Below are 25,752 nucleotides of genomic sequence, written 5' to 3' on the forward strand. Positions count from 1 at the left end.
ATGGGAAGTTGATTCCAGGTAATTCCAGCTTTAGCATTTCCACGTTTTGGATCATTTAGATATGATAAACAGTTCTTGCTCCAAATAAGACAACTAAGTAATTGGACTGGATAGCAGCAGTATAATGCTATCTTACAAATGAGAATTTATGGCATGGAGAATCCTAGATGATTTCTGGCAGACCTGAGACTGGACAGTTAAATCCCATAAATCTCATTCAAAATCATAATCTTTTACTTCTTGCAGATTATTAGAGTTGTTCTGTGTGATCATCGTCTTTCAAAATTTTGACCAAAGAAAGGAGTAGGGGGCAAATCTGTAGTATTAAAACTAAGCTTTGCTAAACCTTTTCTTCTCCCGTCTGGGAAAATTGGTTTTAGAAGATGTCACAGTAGGGGAGGGGGGTGGGGAATCTAAAATAATGTATTTTCTTCCACTAGTCACAAGTCTGTACATACCATTTCCTTATCCGTTCTTCAAGAACACATAGGCCAACATTCTTATGATTACCTGTATAGACTGCATTGCTGATCATCACTTGGGCATGGCATTCCTGGTTAAATATGTTCGTATTTTTTCTTCTGTTCTGTTACTTTATTACAAAATTTTCCAGTAATGTGATTTTATTGCATATGAATCACTTATTAATCTGAAGGTTCAAAATTTGTATTAGGAGTTTGCAGGCAATTCATATTATGTAGGTTTGACTGCTTTAGTAAGACTGTGGGTGAGTTTGCAAGACTACAAGGCTTATTGATTGGGAAGCTGCTTGCAGTGAGAAGAAGACTGAGCTAAGATGGAGCGTATGATGAGATAAAGGCTAGGTTAGGAAAGTGATTATGACTGGGGACCTGCTAATCACTGACCTCTGTAGGGATCCTGTAGTTTATCACTAATCTCACTTGCACTTGGCATTTTCCTGTGTTGCTGCTTCATTGTTCATAGCCGAGTGAGTGATTTGGCTTGGGATGAACAGGAGGAGGGTGCTGCAAGTCCAGCAGCTGCACTTGTTGGCACTGGCTTGTTAAACATCCTCAGTGTAGCCAGCAGCGTGCTTGGCACACGTTAGCCAATAATACTTAAACAAATTGTTGTGAAGAGAATAGGAGGTCATTTGTTTTAAGCACTTTCCTCAAATTGTGTTGCTTCAGATCTCTGTTTCATTTCCATGAGTTTTTGTCACAAGTATTATAAGGAAAAAATGTATGCAGTATTTTTATATGTATTCACAATTATAAATGTGTATTATGTACCTTTAAAATATTAGAGATAAGATTGTAGGTATAAGACATATTAAAACTGTGGCAGCCTCTATTAATGAGTAGGCCTATATAGCAGTAGAAGAGGAAGAAATGATTCCTCTGGTGCTGTGGGAAATGTCTAGTTATGTAGTAAAACTTCTATGGCTGCATGTGTCAGTCAGTCTTGCCTCTAAGAAGGCGGCAGCACACCAAATCCTAGGAGCAGGGCTGGCTTTGTGTTTTAATCAAACGTAAATTTTTTTCACCATACTGAATAATTGCTGAAATATAATTTTTAATACCAAAAAAAAAAAATGGACCTGTACTGGCGCCAGCAAGGATGTTATTCTGTAAACTTTGCATACTTTCTTTCTACTTTGTGGTAAGTTGGAAAGTGATATTAAGAGTTGTAGAAAAATACTTACTTTGAACGTTTTTCTTGCATCATCCATATGCACCTGTCGGTATAGCTTTTGCAGCCTGTTCCTTGTTATATTGGATCTGCATATGAAAAATTATTTGAATGTGTTAGTTCTGTGGGTAACAAAGACACGTACTCTGTTGCTGAATACTTTGTTACTGAATGTGGAGGGCGAGAAAGCAGTATAAAAATTGATTTCTAGCCAAATCTACCAACACCAGTTTAATACCTTTGAGGATTTTTTTTTTTAAAGTTATCAACAATGTTTTGTTTTAAACTGACTTTTGGGTAGGCTATCTGTTGTGACTGGTTAACAGTGTTATCAATGATGAAATGATGATTAGGAACTGTAAAAACGTGCTTCAGGATTCACTGAAAGATGATTCTTTGTACAAGTAGGGCAGACGTACTGCATGTCTGACAAACAGAGCAGCTGCCAGCTGTGGTCACTATGGTATTCATACTGGATGATAAACATTGCTTCATTAAAAAATGTTGGTGCTTTCCATATTGCCAACCAAAGAAATTCTTAGCAGTGCATAGAAAGATCTTTAGTCTGTAAAGGGTTAATTCTGTGGGAATTGAAGTAATTTTTTGCAGTTATGTTCTGTCATCCTCTCCTAAACTAGGCATTATCTAGAAGCAGTGGGGAAAGGCTGTTTTACTACTGGCAGGCATTTATAGCACATTCACTGAAGTAGTCCTCAACTGAGTTAATGTAGTGCTGTTTTCAGCTCACTGTCACTTTGCATCTTGCTGTTTCAGTTCATTCTGTGTTAAGAGTATTTAGGCTGCGCAGCTGTTATACAGATAGATTTATTATGGAATACAATTCCTTGTGCGGTATTCAAAAGCTATATTAAGTTGTGAGCATATCACATTTAGACAAGCAATTGCAAGAGAAAAATAATTATTTACTAAATGCCTATTAATGTTCGAATTGGTACAGAATGTGTCAAGGTTTTAAGTTTATGAAGTTAGGAAATACTTGTGGTTCAAAATGCTTAGCAGGATTTTCTTGGTTGGGTTTCTTTTAAAACTCCATAGTCCTTGGGCTTTAAGCCTGTTAGGTAGTGATTAGGTCATTGAAGTTTTTGTTGATGAAAACACATGAAACTTACCAAAAAAAAATTAAAATGCAAACTCGTTCCAAGTTATTAAAAGATTCAAATGCCTTGTGAGTTGATCTGTGCAGATTTAAGACTTCTGTATATAACCAACTCAATTATTTTTAAATGTCCGTTGCTTTAGTTCAAATCTGGTTGGAAGACAAAACTTTGGCATATAGAGCCACTGATATGTAACCTGAAGAAAAGTTTATCATGATGCTACTTTGTAAGCAAGGCATAGATTTTGCTTACAGCACATAACTTTTGAAACGTGAGTTAGGAGATACGCGATAAAGGTGATCAAGGAGCTGACGATTCACAATAGCTTTGTGTAGGAAGCCCTACTGCACAGGTCTGATGGGAAGTGTTGGAGTTGAGAAAACTGGCCAAGGTTGCTTTACTTCTCATGAATATATTGTGAAAATAAAATAGGATCTGAAGAGGAAATAAATTTTGTTTGGGCGTTACTTTACCTTCCCAGCTGGTATGTCTACACACTACCTTATAGCCATGTTTACACAAACCTGTGCAAATGAAAACATTCAATGAGGATTTTGTCATTTAATAGTGTTTTTGCATACCCCTCTCCTTCTTCCAATTAATGTCAGCTGCCATAGTGACTTTCCTCATGTCCCCTTACTGCTGACCATTAATGTTTCTGAATTTCCAGCTATAATAAAAAAGTGGCTACACTATTGCCATCTGTGTAGCGAGCACTGAGACAAGACCCTTTTGAGAGAGGATGGAGAGGATACGATCAGAGAGTATAACATACTCAGAGGAAATCTTGTGGGATAAACCTGCAAGACATTTCAGGGTCTGCTCTGGCTTTCAGTGTCACTGTATTTTTAAAGTTTGCATGCTCATAAACGCTGGTACTCCAGTAAGTTTGGTTTTTATAGTAACCTCTACATTTATATGCTCTTCTGTCAATCTGTAGAGAATCTGAATAATTAAGAAAGGTATTTGATAAGCTAAAAACCACCAAAGGGATTCTGCTTTGATATATTTCTTCTCAAAATCTTCTCAAACCTGACATTACCCACCTTTCAAGTATTTGACTCACTACATGGAGTAGTTGCTAAGTATTTTCTCTCTCTGTTGATAAGTAAACACTACCTGTGACATTTGCTTACAAGGCTTTAAATAGTGCTAATAGCATTGTGCCTAGACTGAAGAGCAGCTGAAGTGTGTTGAAATGACAACAGGCAATTTGTAGTCAATACTCTTTCACTTTTCCATTGTGTTGATAACGAAACCATCCTGTGATACTGCCAGACAGCACGATGCTGGGAAACCTTTTCAGTGTAGTATTAGTGAAGCTTCAGGGGCTGTTGATGGAGCCCTTCCTCTTCTCTCATGAACAGTGCAACAGATATGCTCTAGCGGTGCCTGGGACAGCTCATCTTCTCTCTCTCCCATCCTTCTGCTATGCGAATGTGAAGATCATGCCGCTAGCACAGTGCTCCAGTCCTGCAAAAGGGACAACGGGGTGTGGTTCCACAGTGCAAGAGAGAACCAGGAACAGGAGTTGAGTGTGGGCTCACCATGTGTTTCTGTAGTGTGTGCCTGTTGTTTTCTGTTGGTTTTGTTTGGAAATGTGTACCTTCAACATTGTGATACTATTGCAAGTTTGAGAGTCATATCTAAGTGCTCGCACTGGGAATGTGTTTGGGAGACTCTCTATACAAAAGGCACCATCTGGTACTTGATCCTAGGTTGCTTCCCAAACCCTTCATTGAAAAGCTTAGCCATCTGAACACAGGTTAAATGTTAATTTGCTCCAGCTCTAATTCTTGGTAAATATTTAGGCAGTGCAGCATCAGGCAGCCGTGACTTTTCTCGATCATTTCTTAGAACCAAATTTAGTATAGATTGGGCTATTCTAGTCAGCTTTTTTCCTTTAGTATGAACCTGCCAAACTTTTTAAGTGATAACATTTAAATAACATGATTTTATGCATTCTTATCTAACAATTTCTTGCTTGCTACACAAACCATAATTTAAATCATAATTTTTCCAGCCTCTGTAATTGACTCTTGTACAAATCTTTGTTTTAAAACCTGCCTGGAATACTGCATACTTCAGTCGAAGTTGTTTATCATGTGGTATAAGAATCTCATTTTCTGGAAAGAAAATGCTGAGTCTGGTTTAATATGAACAGCATGATTCATGCTACTTCATATAATTTTGCATGCTAGGTATTTTATTTGCTTGGTGCCCGATAGTCGTTAGTGGCAAACTGCTTCAGCAGAAAACTGTTAACTTTTTTCCTTCCTTTGTTACAGCAGAGCTGCCATTTTTCAAGCAAACTATTGTTGACCAGGCTACCTGTAGTTATCAAGATGATAATCTTGCAGAGATGTTGTTCCAAGAGATTCAAACTTCCTCTTCCTCTCTACTAATATACACAAGATGCCCTTTTTAAATGAACAATAAGCATACTTTAGTTTTTCCTCTTATGAAATGACATTTAGGGATTTTTGGTAGTAAGAGAGAAAATCGGAAAAAGCAAAGGAAGTCCTGTTCTAGAAGTGCAATTGCAATAGCATGGAGCTCTTTATCACTGAAATGGGAGTGTGTAAGAAAGGCTACTTTTTCTTCTTAGAATCATAGAATCATTAAGGTTGGAAAAGACCTCTAAGATCGAGTCCAACCATCAACCCAACACCCCCATGCCCACTAAACCATGTCCCTAAGCGCCTCATCTACACGTCTTTTAAATACTTCCAGGGATGGTGACTCAACCACTTCCCTGGGCAGCCTGGTCCAATGTTTAACCACTCTTTCAGTAAAGAAATTTTCTTATGAGGACTGGATGACACACACATTGTTTAGAAAAGGGAATGCCTAGCTGGATAAGATGACATTCATTTTCAAATAGATAGGTATCATGGTTTATAATGCTTACCTTTGGATAAGACTCTGAGTGGTGTTATGGGGTGTTTCTTAGCTCTAACTGTGTCATAATTAGGGCAGGCATATGCACTTGGTGTTTTCTGTTACGCACATACTTGATGACTGTCTGATTCTTGACATTGTTCAACAGAGTCTCCTAGTCAAGATTTTTTTAAAAAGTGTTGATTGATAAACTTCTGAGCCCTACTGGAGAACTTTCACCCTGAGTTTTAATATACAAACATGCCAGTTTGGTGGCATAACCAACAAATACAGCACTAAGTAGTTTTTCTGGAATTGACAAATATATTGCTAATGTCTTGTGACCTCATACAGCAACATTAGAGGGCAGCTGCTCTGCACAAGGCACTATGTTCAGTATGTGCTACCTACAGGCAAATACTGCATATGTGGCTGAAGAGTCTGTTTTGCTGTCTTGACCAGTTGTATTGCTTGAGTTTTGTACCCAACTGGAATGTACATGAAATGAAAGGATTTTTAAGGATTTAAGGGAAGAGTGTCAAGAGCTGAATGATTCAGCCATGGTTTAAGTTTGGTGTGGGTTTTCTTGTTGGTCTGAATTGAAGTTTTTGTTCACTTTTCATGTGGTTTTGTTGGTTTTATTTTACTGCTTAGTATATTTGTCAGCTAGGACGATACCAGCTATGTGTTAGTTTCATGTAGGAAGGAGAAAAGTCTAAAACTATCTCTACCTTTGCTCATTGATAATGGAAGTGAAGCTGGACCTTTGCTCTTTTTATTTAAACATACTGATAGGGATATTTTATAGCAATAAAAAATTGCAGTAGTTCTTTTTTACTGGTCAGTTACGTAAGAAGTGGAATTAGGTAAGTATGTCATCTATTACAGTAGTGCTGTTTTGAGTGTGTTAAATGCAGATATATAAAAGCCTACTTTTATTCATGCAACTTAATTTTTGTAAATTTACTGTGATGCTAACAGATTTTCTGAATTGCCTATATAAGGACAACTGATGCAGGTATCTAGCAGATTTTAAAAAGAACCTAATTTCAAATGTCTTTCTTTTATAGGAAAAACCTCAGATAGAGGTCCATTTCCATTGTATGGTAGAGATACGGGGTTACCAGGCTGTCAAGTAAGTATAAAGATGATTGAAAGCAAATGGAATAATCTGAACTAAAATTTGGTTTGTTACTTGAATGTGTCAGACTACCAAACATAATAAACAAGAATGTGTTCCACAATTTGCAGAATAAATTTTCTGGGTTCTGTGTGGTCAAATTGCCTTGCACTTACATACATCCACTTAGAGGAGATACTTTTGTGATGTGCAAGTGGAACTGGCTCTGTAGCTCATGAGCATGAGGTCCTATGTTTTTAGTAAAAGGGAGATTTTTACTAGTCTGAACATACTGAGCAATGTGCTTCAGTTGTGTGTATCACATCTTTCCTACAGATCATCGTGAAATGAGTTTTCTTACCCTTTGCAGTTACTCATTCCTCTCTCCAAGTCTGCAAACAGAATTGCAGACCAGTACTGATTGAACATCATGATTAGTCTGTGATACTCAGATTTTTCACATATAATTTGTCAAAAAATACCAGTAATTGCTGAATATAGTTAATTAGTTAACTGTTACTCCTAGTGGAGATCATGTGCATTTTTTAAGGAAAACAGTGTTACAGGGTTTTCAACTTTTAACAATTAGGTTATCCAGTGTAATACTGTATTATTTTGTGCTTTTCATTATGTGTTTTTTAATTAAGAAAACTTTCTTTTTACGTCTCTAAATCTTCATTTTAGAGTGAAGATTTCTTCCATGTTATTTCTAATGAGCCACATTAAGAATACTCTGTTGATCATTGTTTAAAAGTCTGTTTTGAATGTACAGGAAGTTTGGATGTTTAAAAAGTATAATTAGCATTTGATTACACTCAGTATTTGTTGACAAAGATTTAAATAACTAATATATTGTGGTTTTAATTCTAAGAAATGAATTTGTTAGTCTTGTTTTCTCAGAGAGGAATCTTCTAATTTTACTGTAAGTAGACTGTTTGCTTTGAACTGTGATATTTTCAGGAACATCTTTCTTCTGAAGGGTAAAACTTAGCATACGAGTTTGATGTCTTGGTTTTGAGTCTTTTAACTTCGGGAAGTGTGAATGGGCAGCACCATGTGGCAACGCAGTCCTAACATCACTTCCCCTATTAAGAAAGGATCATTCTCACAGCCTTTACTACTTCTCTGCAACACAGATGTGACGAACAAAGACCCATTTGTAATTGTATGGGTGAGCTTTCAGTAACGTTCTCACAAAAAGCAGTATACCTCTTTAACTTCAAGTTATGGGCTTCACATTATTGCTAGTCTAGACAGTAAAACATTGTATTAGTGTTATTACTATTGTTCAAATAACTCTGTATGTACTGTGTTTAAATATAATAACTTGAATTTGACATTAGTTTGGAAGCAAATTAATTTCCACGTTACTCTTTCATTAAGTTAATGTTCTGTATTGGAAAATGGGTTTATGTTAACTTTGCATAAAATTCTGTTTTGCTTTGTGGTAATGAGTGTAATTTCTGTTGTTTGGTTTCTCACTGAGGAAAATGCTTTTATATGTCCTAATTGTTTATATCTAGACCATTTAATATTAATTTTTTACATGTAGCTATTTTAAAGCAAAAATCTTATACATATTTATTTCTATTAACATCACTTCTGATTCTGTTTATTCCTTTGATATGCTTCCTACTATTTCCTCTCCCACAGTTTCTTCTTTCTTAAAAATTTTTAGTATATGGGAAAAATGTTGTTATATGTAAATCTGTTTTGTTTTTATATTCAGGATAATAGAAAATGATAATAACTTTCAATTAAATTTTAATTCAGTTTAAATTTATGTGATAAGTTACAGTTTGTACTTTAATTTGGTCTTATCAGTTAAATCTGACAGTGTTTGAAATAATTTGCTAACTTGGAACATAGTGGGATTTCTGAATCTTTTTGGGTTTTTTGTATTTTTCATAAATCCATGGCAGTGCCTGAAGTACAGCTCTCATTGTAGCTACAGTGTTTGAAAGCAATCGTAGAGAGAAGAAGGTCGAAAGCAATCCTGAGAGGTCATTTTGACAATCCAAATGAAGAATCAGCTGCATTGTCCCTGACAGATGCTCATATAGTCAGTTCTTAAAACCCTCTAGAGATGGAGGAGACTGCATGACCACACTGGGTTTTGTTTTCTATTACTTAAATGTACTTACTCTTAAAAAGTTTCTGTGATGCCTTATCTAAATATCATTGTAATTAAAGCATCTAACTCTTGTCCTACAGACAGTGGACACGGAGAAGAATCTGTACTCTTAAGTCTGTAGAGGCTGTAAATTCAGTAGATTAAGATGATAAGGAGTCCTTAGAAAAGAGAAGATGTAAATGGAGTTAACTTTTACATTGGTGTGTATAATGCAGAATATAGTGCAGGTATATTTTTTAATAGCGGATATGTAAGAGGGTCTATCTCAGGTTGAAATATTGGTAGAAAAGCTTATGCTCTGCTGTAGGCGTTCTCCAGAAGGTTCACAACCCTAGGGTATTCCAGTGTTTTAAACTAGGTTAAATACCTCATCTAAGGCCTTACCGTTATGGCAAAAAGAAATTTCCTGGATCTTTCTGACAATACTGTTAATCTTTTGCTGTGTGGTATTTGCATTTTTCATAACAAATATCCAATCTTTGATACTTGTTTGATTGGTGATGGTCTAAAATTTCCCAGTACCTTCTTATGGTATTGCTGGCCAACTTGTCATTCCTCAGCCTATATTTTTCAGTTTACAGGTTCCATGTGCAAGAATGTATTTACTTCTTAACACATTGCTTCTACCTTCTCTAAATTTGTCAGTGCAATTTTGAATTCCAGGCTTGCACTGCATTTGTAGATGCTCCTGGGTTATTTGCTTTGTGAATTTAGTAAATGTGGTCTTCATTTTTCATCCAAGTCCCTTATTAAGAGGTGGAATGATGCCCAAAACAGACGCCTGTAAAGTCTCAGTTAATACATTCACTCAGTGTTGATCATGAACTCCCAGCTACTGTTTTTTAAACAGTTACACTCTGTGTTCAACAGTAGTTTTAGTTGTCCTCAGTTCCTTAGTTCACCTGTGAAATGTGAAAGTAGTAAAAGCCTTATTAAAACACCTCTTATGCTATCTGAGAAGGAAGTGAGATTGGTTTTACATCGTTTATTCCAGCTGAATCCATATCACTTCTTCGTTATCTTCTGGCATTTGCAGTCTATTTATTCCAGTATTCTTCAAAAAAAATGAAATTTAAATTGTTGAGGAATTAGAAGCCACTGCTTTTGTTCCTCCCTGAAACAAACAAACCAACCCCATTCTTTTTTGGTCTCTGCACTCTCTCCGAACCATGACTCTTCCAAGACAGTGGCTAAGGTTTCTGAAATTGCAAGAATGGCAAGAGCCAGTCTTCTGAGTATCTCATTGGGTACAGATGAATTGAAACTACGTAACTTCTCCAAATACTCTCTAACCTGTTCTTCTCTTACCAAAGTTTTTGCCATATGTCATTGGTGTAAATGGTATTAATAACCTGGTGCGGATGTGTGATGAGTGTTAATTTTTACTTCCTAGTAAGTTTACAGAGGGCTGGAATGAAAATTTTCAAGACATCTGTAAACTGAAATGCTTAAGACTCTTACTATCGCTTCTCACCCTTTACTGAAAATGATCTAAGCAGTGATTTGTAAGGACTGTTAGCTACCTACAGGCTTTATATTTAGGCTGTAGAAGTTTAAGCGTGATTGATTTTCAACGTAGCTTAAAAATCTAAGCAACTTAGGTAAAGAAATGTGATTCAGGTATAACATTTAGTCACAAGAATGTAAATATAGCTAATTTATGAATATTTTACCAAACAAGAAGTGCATACTTTCAGGTTTTATTTTCATCGGGTGTTTTAAGCAAGCCAAAAGGGAGCATCCTAGAGTATAGCACTTTGCACTGGGCCCATTCATGCAAATAACAGTGTTGAGTAAAGTAGCTGTATTTGTCTTAAGCTGTGTTTTTAATGTGGTTTAGTGTTAATAAGGTTAATGGTGTATGTTTGTGTGCTACACTAAAACCTGTGCTTGTCTAGTGCTTTGCAATCAAGTTCTGAATCCTCTTCCTTTTTTGGCTTTATTTGGACTTTACTGCATACTCTTTCTCATTCTGACAGGTCTTCGCTATATTCTGCACCTTTTCAGCTCTTACTGCCTTTTTTTCTCTCCGATGTTTCATAGAGTATATAGACTCTTAGTGGATGGGTAAGATGACAAATCGAGGCTTATGCAGAGCTGGTTTAGATGAATGTCAAAAACTCTTACCTGGACAAAGAATTGGCAGCTTTTAGAAGACATGTAAAAACTATATTTTGCTATCAGAGTGAAATGCAGTGCTACATGGCTTGACACAAAGTCTCTATTTGTGTCTTTGAATTGGAGGAGGAGGGGTTGTTTGTGATTTGGGGGGGGGGGGGGGGAATTCTACCATTCCTTTTGGCTGTGTAATTGCAGATTTGGGAAGAGCATCTTTTCACAAATCTTAAATCAGATATAGATTAAGTTTTCAGAAAGCTTCTTGTAATAAAAACGGTTTTCTTTACATTTGTGTAATTTAATACTGAAAACTGTAGCTTATGTAAAAGAAACGAGATTAGACTTCAGGTATTGAATGCATGACTCCCATTTCCAGTATCATCAAAAAGGTACGCAGCTGTCACTGCACATTGCTTTGACAGGTCTGAGCTCTGAGAGCCAAGAATTGGCACTATTTTTAAAGTGAAATTGAGATAAATGTGCAATACATGTGTAGCTGCTAGACTAATTCTTCTAATTGTTTCTGTGGGTCTTCACAGAAGCTAACTTTATCCCCATGAGCCTGTAAGTGCCCCAGCTAATTGGCAGAGGCGGGGGGGGGAATGCTCCTTTAGCCTAACAGAGCCTGTTCTCATGTGCCTGGCAATGTCTGTCTCTCCCCCCTGGCATCACTAGGCTGAAGATAGTAAATTATTTGTGACTTCCGCCTTAACGTTCTGTTTTAATTCTAAACAATCATGCACAAAAAATAGACATTATGGATTTTTTGACATGTGGAGATAACCCACTTACCCTCCCTTCATAATAATTTCAAGTCCGCATACTATCCCACGTGCGAGAAAGGAGATAAAATCGAGTGCTAAATGTAATGGATGTTAGGCAAGAACTAGAGGCATTCACCAGTTTTTGTTTAAAGTGTAACCTTTCTATAAAGAGACATACCTTAATTTACTTTATTTTTCTAACTCTCTAATCTGTATGTTCTATATGATGATGGGACACTTTAAATGTTATCAAAACCATTTAGAAAAAAGTTTAATTGATAAATCTGTAGAATACATGAATGCTGGAGGAGCTATAGATTATATTTACTAAATACATTTCACTTAGTCTATGTAAAATTATATATGTATAAAACTGCATAAAATATATACTACTCTATAGTATATGATATATACATATACTACTATATATTTCATGCAGTATGAAATATAGTACTACGTAGAGAATATATGAAGAATTTACATGATACTGTGTATACTATATATATTTTATTTAGTAGTGGCAGATGGATTTTTAACTCATTTCTGCTGCTATTATTATATAAGTTTTGTGCACGTTGGTGATAAATAAGGCTGCTTCAGAATCTTTATTTTTTGGATGAAGAAAAAAAAATACAATAGAAAGCTGGTCCATCAATGTTTCCAGTAATATTGCTACACCATTTTCCCTTCAATAGCTGTCAGCTCTGCTATTGCTGTGAAGCTAATGTGAGGTGACTCATTTAGCAGCGTATTATTGCATCATTGCAACATGATGTAAGGCACATCAGGCATTATTAAATTAGTCTGAATTTTGCAGTATGACGGTAACGTTTTATGCACATTAGCACCATGCTTAGTGCTCCTTATGGGAATATACGTCAAGTAAACATATTAAGACAAATTTCAGTCAACTTTTCAGGATTTACCAATTTCTTCTTTATCAGGAAAAAACAATATGTTTCACTGGAATATTAAGACAGATGTAGTGGCCTTTGTGCATCTTCAGAGCATGTTTTGTGTTTCTTAAATTACTTCAAATATATGCTCTTACTTGGGTAGTACCTTGGAGAAAAAATTAGCTGACTTCTCACTGATAAAGTAAGTTGGAACAAACTCATCCATCTTCCACCTTTGCTGTGATTCAACATAGAAACATTCTCCTCATCTGGGTGCCAGAGAAAGCTAGATTTGTATATGCCTGACTCGCTTGTGCTGAAAAATATTACAGAATTTAATACAGTATAACTATTGAGCAACTGGAATTCATACTGTTGGCTTTTTAGCAAAAATTTGTGACCTTTCTTTGTTTATTGACTTAAGAACAACTTTCTTCACAATTTAATGTGGAACTTTTAAGGTTTGCATCTTGTTGTCTGCAAATTTAGCAATGTATTAGAGAATAAATTTACAAGCATGGAAAAACTGTATTTATTAGCTGTTACAGCCTTCACAGACTAAAAAGTTTGTTTTATTTTTATGCAAAAAAAATTTTAAGTCGCTTCTTAACAAACACACTCTAAGAACTTTGAAATAAACCCAAAAAAATGTGCTTAGCACCAATTTCTTGGGCAATTTAACAGATGATCACTTTGGCAAACGAAATGTTTGCAAGCGTATGTTACTTTGCCTTTGCGTAGTCAGTAATTTGCCTCTTTCAAATTTAAAAAGACTTCAAAGCAGTTTGAGCAGAACGCAAATCTAAAGAACAATCCTGCAATGCTGGGGAAAGTAGTATCTTGGAGCACACTCTCTCTAACAGCTATCTCACAGGTTGAAGAAGTGTAATAAGAGTAGAACTCCAGAAATTTGAGTTGTCTAGGGAGAACATAAAAGCTCGCTCATATTGTGCATAGGCAAAAATGGCAACTTTTTTGTGTTACTGGTGAGGTGGTGAGGAATATGCAAGCAAGAGTGAAAACATGTGTCTGTAGTAGGATGTAGATACCAGCTGGCTGCATAGAGAAAAATTAATAGAACTGAATAGCACCAACTTAAAAGTATTTTTAATATGTTCATGAACTATATAATTGTAAGATGTGTATACAGTATAATGGAGAAGATTACCTGATTTTAATTTTTAGTAAAGCATCAGGTAACATTAAACAGCTGGAAGAATAAGCATACAGACAAAAATGTGAATGTTAGGAGGTAAGAGTGTATAAAATGTATGTAGGAAGCAGAAACGAGTTTACTGACAAAAATGGAAAAGCAAAGAACAGTATGAAAAATGTAATTTGAAATACATGTTTTGTAAGAACAACAAACTTGGAAGTGGCGAGAGTGAAAGAAATGAGCAATTGTGAATAGTGGGATAGAGTAGTGTTTTAGTGGTATCTGACAGCTGAGAAGTTACTTAAAATGTGTGAGTCAAAGAAGAAAAAGGTATTTGTAGCACATCGCATTTTAAAACGTGGTGGTTCTTCAAATGTGTGTGAAAGCTTCCAAACAAATCTTTCTCAATCTGCAGGTGTAGCCCCCGAATAGCAGCATGGCAGCATGTCTCTGCAGTTGCTCCTAGGATGCTTTGCTAAGTTTTTAACAATTCAGTACTTTAAAAGGGCCATTGTACTAGACCACTACTAACACGCTTTACCATGGCATTATACGTCAAAGAATAAATAGTGAGCACTACATGTCTTGCTGGAAGATGAAAGAAGTAATGGACAATGTAGAACAAATATATTGGGTGTTTCTTTGTAGGGCCCGTGAGTACTTCATAGTTTTTTCTTGGATAACCTGATGTATGCCTGAAGTTTGCATATGCAAGCCCTCTTGCACACATTCAGAGTTCTGCAGTTCTCACTTCTTCCTGTAGGAATTCTGTTCGTATCCTGAAACTTTTTTTATTGCTTGTCTCTATCCCTACTTGGCTTCCTTGAGAGAAATAATTAGACGGTTATTCTGTGTTGAGGATGTGCCATCTGCTCCTATGATATTGTAGTGTTACTGAAAAGATTAAAAAAAAAGGGGGGGAACTAATGAAAGGGTTTAAATTAATAGAAAAATGTAAATAGCTTGTCTCAGGAATGATTGGAAATAAGCATATTTAGACCACACCTAAGTGGTAGACAGTAGAGGAAGTAATATTGTGGCAAAAGGGATGCTAGAATGTGGATAATTCTCTCTGGAGAATGTTAAGATAAACCTTGTAGCTAGTGCATCTCAGATCCCTTCAGGCTTTTTTTTTTTTAACATCCAGGTTTTGAAATTAGATCTTTTAAAAAATAATAAAAAATACATATATATAGAATATGCACTTCAATGTAATTGTGTACAATAAGGGAAAAAATGAATACTTTAGACATGCTAATTATAAAAAAGCATAGGTGCTATAAAGGGGCTACCATTTTGTAGTTTTAAAAAAAAATTTTAGGGTTTACTTTGGTGCTAATAAAAGATGTCAGATTGCATCAGCTATGGACCCACAAGGGTGTGTTTTTTGTTTGTTTGTCTTTTTTAAACTAATGTATCTGTTAACAGCAAGAAAGCTCTTCCTGTTCGCTGCTGGCAGTGTGTTTGAAGATGCTTTAGATGGATCTTTCCAATGAGGCAGAAAAATACATGGTATTATGGACCTTTCTTATCTGTTGGGCCTTAGAAAGACTACAAGCGGGGGCATCAGTTGCTTTTCTTCCTTCCTCCCACAGTTTTAGAAACAGTATGGAGAACATAATGTCTATTTAAATCCAAGTAATACTGAGTTATGGAAGTATAAAAAAATTTTAAGACTTGCACATGTGTGGGGTTTTTAATACCAATATAACTTTAAAGCTGACAAACTGATTTTATTTTGTAAATTTTCTCTTTTTAATCTCCTCTTCTCTGACACCTTTGATATCAGGTGTCTCCCCAAAGCAGATCTTTACAGCTGAGCTATCAATCTCTAAGAAACGTGGCTTCTGAAGGAAAGGCTGACACAATGTTAACTGAAGCAGTGACTGGATTCTGCCAGCTGATACTGTCTTAAAAGGTTGGATGGTGAGAGGGATATATAGTTTAAGAGCAGATGGAATGTCCAAACCTGAGTGTATTTTGCTTCATTTTACTTCTCAAGTAAAATCAAGCAATGTTAACTTTCTCTTGATTATGATTTATTAGAAGTGAATTACTTATTTGTGCTATTGGGAAAATATCTCCTGTCTCTCAGCAGATAAGGAGCCTGCAGAACCTTTTTAGAAAGTAAAAATGTACTGGGCACAGGCTACATTTCTCTTCCCAGAGCTGGAGGTGACCACCTGAAGTTAATCAGGAAAGACATCCCCCCGGAATGAAGTGGGTAGCAGGTGTTAGGAATTAGTTATAGTTGGGAGAAGAAGGATGCTATTTATAAAAGGGGAGCAGTTCTGCAAGGAATCATTTTGAATGTCTTAAGCAGCAAACTGTTACTTCTCTTTGCCCTTCTCTTTCTCACACTATTTAGGGTTGGCAAATTTTCTTGCCTCCTTTTAATTTTTGATTGTGTTTGACTGTATTTAAGGTAATGAATATCCTTTAAATCAATATATATATAGTATCTTACACATTGCTGCATAGGGAAGTAAAAAGCATGTTAAACCATGGAGTGCAGATACAGTTTCTTTGGCCAATTACTATTTGTCTCCAGCTAATCTTACTGCCTCAGAGCTGGGTGCTTCTCAATTACAAGTTTATGGTGTTATTGGAGGATGGGGAAAAGATTAGCTCAGTTCTCTTCTCCCAGCCATACCTGTCTGTTTGAATGAGCTGGATGGCCCTTTGGATTTTCTTGAAGTGTTTATTCCTTTTGTCTATAACGACTCTAGTATGTTAAGCCCCCATTTACCTTCCTTTCTTACTTTGCAGGGAGATAAAGTCCTTTCCCAAACTTTGCATCTGCACAGATTACTGCTCTCAAGATGAATACAGGCCCTAAGTAGAATTGGGAAGGGGGAGAGAAGAGTGGTGTAAGCAACCTGTTAGTTAGCATTTGCTGCCTGGGATGGGCTAGGAGAGACTGTAGCTTGAGCAGATAGTCAGTGGATGGAAAGAAGTGCAAGACAGATTTGCCATTTTGATTCCTCTTCTGTGGAACGAAACCATCCAACTTGCATTGGTTTCAGTTGCGTTGTGGAATGCTTTTCAAGATGATAGTGCTCTTGATGGCACAGATTTCTAAAGAGCAGGGAGAGAAGGATAACATTTATTAAAGGGAGGAGATTGTAGCCTAAGATGTTTACTGGGCTTGTCTATCCATTTACTAGCACCCTAGTACTGGACTTAGCTTTCATTTGATCGTATGTGAAACATGTAAGTCCTCCATGTTAAGTCTTAACAATTATCTGGTTGCTATATTAATGATAGTTTTAGAACCCTCATTATGTTATGCATTTTCTGACTTGATGCTTAGAGCGAGTGAGGTTTTACTCTTGGTTGTGTGGAGAGGAGATGCACAGCTTCCATACCATATACATGAAACATTCTACTAATGGTCTGAAATCTTTTGAAATCATTTTGCTGAAGATGCAGAGGGAGAAACAGATGCAAGGATAGTTTGAGCTTTATAATATCCTTTATAGTCTGACTTCTGTAAATAAGATTCAGGACACAATCTTTTATTATACTGTTGCCTTGTCATGCTCATATCTTGTAATCATAGAGAAAAGCAGGAAGGCTGATACCAAAAAATTAAAAAGTAGTTGAATAACCCCTCAGCTGCTTCTCTTCTGACATTTTGCAATTCTCCACAAACCTTCTGCTTTTGTATAATCACAGTAAGGAAGCTGTTCAAATTACTGTTTTCACAATGTAGTGAAAAGATGCAAAGGCAAAGGGAGGGGAGCCTGACCTGTAATCACAATGCTTAGTAATGCCTTCCTAGAATTCAGTCAGCAACGCAAAAATACCTTGCCCGGGGGGATGAGTGAAGACAAGCTGAGCCAGCATAACCTCGGGGATTGGACACCAACATCAGCAGGGTGCCACTTTTAGAAGCGTAAGACAGAATTTGTAGTCTTGCCTATATGCGGTATCAGAGCAGGGAAGCCACTATGGCAAAAGAGAAGGAAGGGACTCATTAAAAATATTTGTATTAATCGGGTGCTTTAAAGCCATTTAGATGCAGAAGGAATACAAACTGTTTCCTTCCCTTTTTGTTTAATCTTTACTCCTCCCACTGCTTAAAAAAACATGTCTGGAATTCTCAGTAAACTTCTTCCTTCTCCCTCCTCTGTCCCTGTGCTCAGTCTCTGTGTATTTACACATGAACAGAATTACCCCTAGTAGCAGATTCCACTTAGGTATATCCATTGAATAAGCAGCTCATGGTGATCCAGAAAAGCTTTGGTGTAAAAAGAGAATATATTGATATCTTGATATTTTTCAGTGTTAACGTTAATTGGGAAGACAGTAAAACTAAATGTCTTATTTTGTTTATGATGTTGCATCACTTCAGTATTTAGTAACCCTAGGTAGCTGTTTTTTACTCCAGTGAGCTAGATTAGCCTGATTACACTGGCAGGATGCAGTTGATGGATGACTGTCATTATCTTCTCAAACCTGCATGATACTTTAGGTATAGGAGATGATAATTAAATTTTCAAGAGACTACATTGAGATTATAAGATCTGAGTATTTTTTTAAAATGAGGAATATGTTTGCAATTATCAGCATGTTGTTAGAGGATCCTCTCCTGAGATGTTTTATTAGCAACCCCTGATTTCCTTTAAATTGATCAAAAAGAAAAAATGCTCAAGTTATCGTATAACACTTTAGATGTTGTTTTGGTTTTTTAATTCTGATATGTTCCTCCTTCTGAAACAGACCAAAAATGTATCTGATCAAATCTATTGGTAATGGCTTGAAGATATACAGGTTAGGACAATATGTTTAATGAAACCTTGTTTGAGACAAAACACTAGAGAGGATCATAATTAATGCCTCATTTTCTGCCAGTTGCTATTGATTACTCATTCAGGGTCCCTTTGTTCTCAAAATGGTAACACTGTATTTCACATTACTATTTGATGATATTCTCAGGATGAGATTCTTTAACAACATGCTGATAATTGCAAACATATCTCTAGAATTTAAATTTAAAATGAATTTACATCATATGTCAGTGTTTTTCCAAATTCAGCTCCTATTTTGGAGTGCATATTCATTACAGTTTCCAAAGATTGGAGATTTGAGTAAAGTGAAATTCAACACTTTATATCTTGGTTGTATTTTTGGCTTAAACTGCATGAGGTGGAATTCAGGTGAATGGTCTTTTTGCAGCCGAAACCTCTGTGCTGTACTAGTATCTCACAGAGCAATTATTTGTTAATGTTTTGATTTTTGTGCTAGGTCTTCCTTTGGAATCGCAGTAATGACATACACAACTTAGCTGGAGGATTTTGCACGTTAGCAGAGTTTGACTTCTTTTAAACTAGCTCATGCAAATTGTCAGGATTATCTATAAGGCAAGACATGAAATATTAAGACACATTATATACATGCTTTAAGTCATTCAAATGGCTCACTGAACAAAAGGACATGTACGTGAAACTTTTGCTCTACCCAGTGCAGCATTTCAAGTTTGTAGTAAGGCAAGGAATGCACTTTGTACCTACTCTACGTAATTCTGAGAAATAGAGAAATGCCAAGTGAGTTTGTTTATGACTGTGTGGCAGAATAATGGACGGATTTGATTGAGAAGGGTCCTGTTGCGTTCCTTTACTTTTACAAAATGATCTATCTAAGCTCCCAATTTTTAACTAAACACTTAAGTACTATTTTTTTAAAAAAAAACTTTAGACAGTTTTCCTGCCTTAAATAGGGACAGCCTGACTACTGGGACTCAAAGCATAAACTTTTTGAAAAGGAAGCTAATGCAAAAAAGCTAGGAAAAATAAAATCTAGTTGACTACTTTATTGGGGGGGGCGGTTTCAAGATCGAAGTTTGCAGTTGGTAAGTTGCAGCTCTCATTTCACTGCCAAAGCAGCCTGCCTTATTATGCCAGCACAATGGCCCTGTCATAATCAGTTGCATATAATGGGCTAATGCTTTTATTCTCAACCATATTATTCTTTTGATAGAAAATAATGAATAATGTAAAGGCGCACAGTTGTATTGGGATGGAACTATTGCGTAGTTTGGCTATGGCTACACTAGGAAAATCTCAGTTCTTAAAGTGTTTGCTAATACGTTTGCATTTAAAAAATGAATGTGAATGAGATTTAGACCAAGAAGCACAAGGCTAACTGCCTGTAACAAATACATTTTTGAAAAGGTGAAGCCTTATATATGGTAGTGTAGTGTATGGAGTGTGTTTGTAAAATGTTTGTGTATTTTGCAGGATAGCTTGGCTTTCCTATCTACATATAGCATAAATGTTTGAGAGCTGCAAGGAATATTACATAAGGACATCTGTAGTCCTTTCCTTGTCCATATTTCTTTTTTTTTTTTTTATATCAAAGTAAGAAAATCAAAGAAGTGTTTACCAACATATTAGAATTCTGCTGGCTGGTGTCCTAGAAGTTCATTGAAGGCAGAGCAGTGTTTTGGCATCAAATTTTATCTTTGGGATTCTAAAGGTTCATAGAGTTGGACTGGGGAAAAGAAAACTTCCAAAGTAGTCAAACTCTTTCTTACTTTTATGCTCAAATTCTTTGCAAGAATCAATTTAAAAACCATTTAAAAATATGTTGAGTAAGGAGCTTTTTTTATCTTGGGCATACCATTTTGATATAAGCATATGGTTGATTAGCTTGTTAGTTTGAATGGAAGCTAACTTTGCATGCACGTAAGTGCAGCTGCAATACAAAGTTACTTGTTTTCTGTGACAAAGGTGCATAAATACACACACCCCCATATGTAGATATGATTCTTTTCCCCCCACCTCACCCTTGCAATGTTTGAATAGATGGCTTCCCTGCATTTCATTTTTATGAGAATACTTTTTAGGAAAAGGACCCCTTTAAAGCATTTGTCTAGATAATGGCCCTTGTAAAAGCCTTTATTTTTTTGGGTCAGGACATGCCATTTCCCCTGAGGCTGTCAAAACTGTTTCTTGGTTTTGCTGAAAGGGATAAATTTGAAAAGTAAAGCATCCATGTTTACCCCTTTTTCTCTGTTCTCTTTGGAATCGGGCTCGCTGTGTTCTTAGTTGATCGTAATAAAAACCTTTTTTGTTTTCTTTCTTTTTTTTTAGGTTCGTTATTGAACACACATTCCTTAGGGTAAAGTACTGCTTTAAATAAATTCTTGTTTATTTTGAAGCAGGAAATATGCCTTATAAAATCCAAAGAGGCAAATTTTTAAGGGTGATGCCTGTTTATTTATAATGGAAATGCAGACAGGACTCGGCAGCGTTCAGGAGAATAACCAGTCATTGATTATTCTTTAGTAATTGGATCCATGCTTGGCAGATGAGGTTCAGAGTGAGCGTGAATGTTCTCTGTGGACAATGCTGCAAACTACGTATGTAAGCGATCCGCCTCTGTGCAGGGACCTCGAGCACTTAGTCAGGAGAAGCTTGGTGCTGATAATACAAAGCTTTTTTTGCTATCCTCAGTGGTATTTTTGTATTCCTTTCTTTATGTGATGCCCCTAGGAAAGGATCAGTCCTAATCAATATTGCTTCTCAATTGGTTCAGACAGGCAGAAAAATCAATAAGCTGAACTAATGACATTATTTTATTTTATTTTGGAAGACTGAGGAACAATTATAAAATTTTAAACAGATGCTTCATTTGCTTGTGGGAATGGGAGAAGAGGGTTGTGTGTTCTGGGTTTTTTTTTTCTTCCCTTTTTTTTTTAATAAAAAATTCTTACCCAAACACAATATAGATCAGAAAACTTCTTTAGTGTGTTGCATAGCTTGAGATTTACTGGGTATGTATTATATTACTTACACACTTTATGTTGCAGTAGCCATGCTGCTTTGAAATTCAGGGTCCAATGAAAATGTCAAGAACTGGAATGCTTAGGACGAAAGCAAGGTTGGAGGTTAAGTCTGGAAAAGATACAGACACATGCCTTTTGGAGTGGCTTGGTAGAAGTGAATTTAAGAGTTTTTACTGTTTTGGTTGGGTTTGGGGTTTTTTTGGTCATTCCCCCCCGTGTTAATGAATAAAGGAACAGAGGAACTAAGAACCCTCCCACCCGTTTTTTTGGAGGCGACTATGGATCCCGTTGCATTTCCAAAATTGCTGCCAATGATCAGAAGGAGATGCTGGGGGGGGGGGAGCGGGGAGGGTTGTCTTTAACGTGAATGGGACGTAGTTCCTAATTGTGTTTGACAGCTGCTCTGAGCGAGCAGGGGCTGGACTAGATGACCTCCAGAGGTCCCTGCCAGCCTCAGTGGTTCTAGGATTCTGTGAGTGGGACCTTGCTTCAGCTACTTGAAGTGACAACTATCACAATACTTCCTCCCCTTCCCCACAGGCTATGTAAAGAAGTTTTCCTTCAGTCCTGGGTATTCTTGGGCTGAAGGTCAAGTTCTGGGCTAAGTGCAGAACTGGTTTCACTACTTCTTTTGGACAGTGTGGGTTTGGAGGAACTGCTTTTCAGAAAACATTGCCCAGGTTTCCTGCACAGTGTTCAACGCTAAAACTCTAATAAATGTTTAGAAAAGCATCTTTGCTAAATTCAGACTTATACTATGTAAGCCAGATATTCTGATAATCATAATGTTTTCTGCAAAACAATACTCTTAACTGTTTGTCAAAGGCAAAATTAGCAAATCTTGAAACAGTCTGCAAGCAGATTTCCCCCCCAGTGTATTTTCTGTATACTTGGTTTAAAGATCACCTCACTCCTTATAAGGGTATCTCATTTCAATATGAGTTTTGTATTAACAATTCTTATTTAAAGACTATTTTATTGTAAGAATAAGAATGAAGAAACTGAGTTGAGGGGAAACTTTATTTTTATGACTTAGCATTTTTAATTATTATTAACTTTGTTCTTCAAACTGTGTGATAGATTTGTAAGAAATAGTTAACACTCCTGGGCCCTCCTTTAGTTTGTAACGGGGTGACTCTTTCATATCCCACTCTTTTCAATTAAAATATAAGGTTTTCATGCTCAAATTAGGCTTCAGGCAAGTAAAAGATAGACATTTCAGTAGTGTTATGGTGCAAAACCATTTATCTGGAAAAACGCACTTGAGGTTATTGCTTTTTTTATATATAGTCTGTAACTTTATATGAACTCTGGCTTTTCTGCTAATCCCAGTGCATTGCAAGTTAGAAGGGATTTAGTACCTTACTGAGAGCCATGTGAGTTAGCCTCACCTTTCACGAGTCATCACACCAAAACAACCAGCTTGAATGATATAATGTAATCCAAAAAATACATTTATGAATGAGGGTGTTCAGGCCTTAGAAGGAAAGGTGAGGAGAGTCAGGAGCAATGGCCTCTGCATGTATTCCAGTGGGCTGCTGTAGCCCTAGAAGGCAACAGTGCTAGAACTGTTCCTGCTATGATCCAGTCTGCAAGCGTGCTTGTTTGACAACCTCTGGAACCTGCGGGTGCGTGTGGAATTTGTCGTTGAGAGCGTTTTGGGGGAAGGAGGAAAGTTGGCTTGGGAGTGGTGGGGCTGAAGGAGAAACTTTAACCAGGTGGCACCTCAAGTTTGTTTTGGTATAAAAGTTAATCCAGCCAGCAGTTTCTGTCTTAGCATTATCTGACAATTGAAATGTTACCACAGTTTGAATGTACACAAAACATAACTGTTGTCCTGCCATCCGACAGCTGTGCTTTACCCCCTTTACAATGGGAAGACTGCACTACGTAATGACCAAGTATGAAGAAATCAAATCACTTGTTTCTGAAGGCTGCTGATTCCATGGTGACCTTAAAACAGTCTGATTTTTTGCAAATATTAAAAGCAAAGTGTCTTTAGCTATGTGTAACACAGAATGGGTGCTGCTGTATGAGGAAAGCTGTATGCAACAGCCAGGAGTGAAGCGGCCATGAATGCATTTTTACCGCCTGGTAGCATTAGGTTTTCTGTACAAACAGTTCTGTGGGTTTCACTCCAAGGCTGGGGATTTTAAGACTAAAACAAGGCAAAGCATAGTATCAGCCATGGAAAAACTATGTTCTCATAAATCACCAACATTCATTTCAGTTTCACAGAAGAAATCCAAATAATGTGAGGCCAAACAATATATAATGCCCTTGTTAAGTGTTTGGAATGTTTTTGTATTTACTGCATGAAAAGGGAACAAAAAGGGTAGGGTTCAACTACACTGTTGGTTTGACGTTTTTAAAATGTCATAATTCTTTGTTCTGTGCGTTAATCTAATCTGTTACCTCTTTTGTCTGCATTTGATTTTTTTTGACAATTATTCTATGTTTTTATGAATGTAATATAAGTCTGGATTTCTAAGTATGTGCTAAAACCTAATGTCACACTATAAACTCTTAGCAGTTTTTATCTATTATGTTTATATTGTGTAATAGAAGAGGTGTTACATTGCAAACTAAACAAAGTATTATGATTTTTGTTTAGAATTCAAGTATGAATTCGTTCTTTCAGATGTTTTAAACTGAAACGGTTGGTTTTTTTGAGGCTCACAAGCCAAATTTGCTCTGCCTTTCTGAATTATGCTCTAGTATATTCTCTGAATACTAATTTTAAAAAGTCAACATTTTTTTTTGAATTCTAACAACTTCACTGAAAGCCCAGTAAATTCCTATAAATGCTAAGAGCAGTATGTGTGGTTAATAGTTTGTTAGCCTGGTATATTAACAGCTGAGTTGTTATAGAGCTTAATTTTACTTTTATCTGTATATTTTGCAGTCTAGTCTGCTTCGGTCAGATATGGGGCTTGGAAGTCCAGGTCAGCTGTCATCCTCGGGAAAACCTGGAACACCCTACTACCCGTTTTCTGGCGCAAATCAACGCCGAAGACCACTTCATGACTCACCAGCTCTTGGTGAGTAATATAGTCAGTTTTTAAACTTTTTTTCATGATGCATTTCTGCAGACTTTATTATTTTCTTTGACAGTTCATTTTATATACTGGAGATTGCTCTGTACTGAGCAATTCAGATTACAGCAAACTGCTATATAAGAGATAAACCAGATTATTAACATTTTCTTTCAGACGCTAGTTGGGATTCAGCACTGGTCAGTATTGCTTATAAAACAAACAAGAAACTCCAATAAAACCCTTAATTGCAAAAGCAATAATGACAGATGGATAGGAGCTGATGACCAGCTGAGTGCCCTTAACCCATGCCATCATTAACTCCTGGAAATGCCTGACCTTGAGGTCATTACCATTATTTAGTAGGGGAAAGACACAAAGGGGAAACAATTATCCTTTTATATGCTAAAAGTAACTTCATTCAGAGCAATATATAGTTCATTGTAATCGGTTCAACATGCCTTTAAAGTTCTTAGCAATCGGAGACTAGTAGTTTATCCTAAAATCAAACTACCTTGCAAAATATGCAGGCAGGAACTTGCTTAAAAATTGTTATAATCCTATGACAGTATTAATTTTTTATTCTGGAGATACTTAGAGATAAATGGAATTTTCCTGCTCAATTATAGTCAGTGGTAATATTTCATAGCTCTAAAGACTTTCTATTGAATTAGGGAATCAAGAATGAATCAGATGTTCTATTCTTTCTGCTATAAGACTATCACGAATAATTGGGTGTGTGAGTTTTAAAAAATTTTTTTTGGTATAAAAAGAGAGATTGTAACCTGATGTTCTAGTTTAAAAGCTACTATATTTCAATGTTAGCATGTTATGTCATTAGGATTGTTCTAGTTATATGTTTGATTTTTTTAATGCCCCTCATTCTGTATAGCACTTCTATTCCATAATAAAATCTTGTTTGTTGGAACCATATAACTTAAACCATACTTTACCCGAAATAAGATTTCATCAAATGCAAATTGTTTCTTGAAGTAACTTTAGTATTAACTAGAACTGCAAACTCCTTAGGCATTAAAATAGTACTGAACATGCTTGAAATTGTTTTTTTAAATCTTTGATTATAAA

At 36.3% G+C, this 25,752-nt stretch overlaps 1 protein-coding gene across 7 annotated transcripts in view; it reads left to right on the forward strand.

Annotated features, from left to right (window-relative positions):
• The window catches only part of TCF12 (transcription factor 12), a 177,246-nt gene that overhangs the window by 94,881 nt on the left and 56,613 nt on the right, over positions 1–25,752 (forward strand). For all 7 annotated transcript variants that reach the window (XM_076348256.1, XM_076348260.1, XM_076348261.1 and 4 more), the window contains 2 exons: positions 6,722–6,786; positions 24,537–24,672. In XM_076348256.1, the coding sequence (XP_076204371.1) occupies positions 6,722–6,786; positions 24,537–24,672 (201 nt within the window). The remainder of the gene's footprint in view (positions 1–6,721; positions 6,787–24,536; positions 24,673–25,752) is intronic.

This window comes from Aptenodytes patagonicus, chromosome 10, assembly GCF_965638725.1.
Source record: "Aptenodytes patagonicus chromosome 10, bAptPat1.pri.cur, whole genome shotgun sequence".
Taxonomy (NCBI): domain Eukaryota; kingdom Metazoa; phylum Chordata; class Aves; order Sphenisciformes; family Spheniscidae; genus Aptenodytes; species Aptenodytes patagonicus.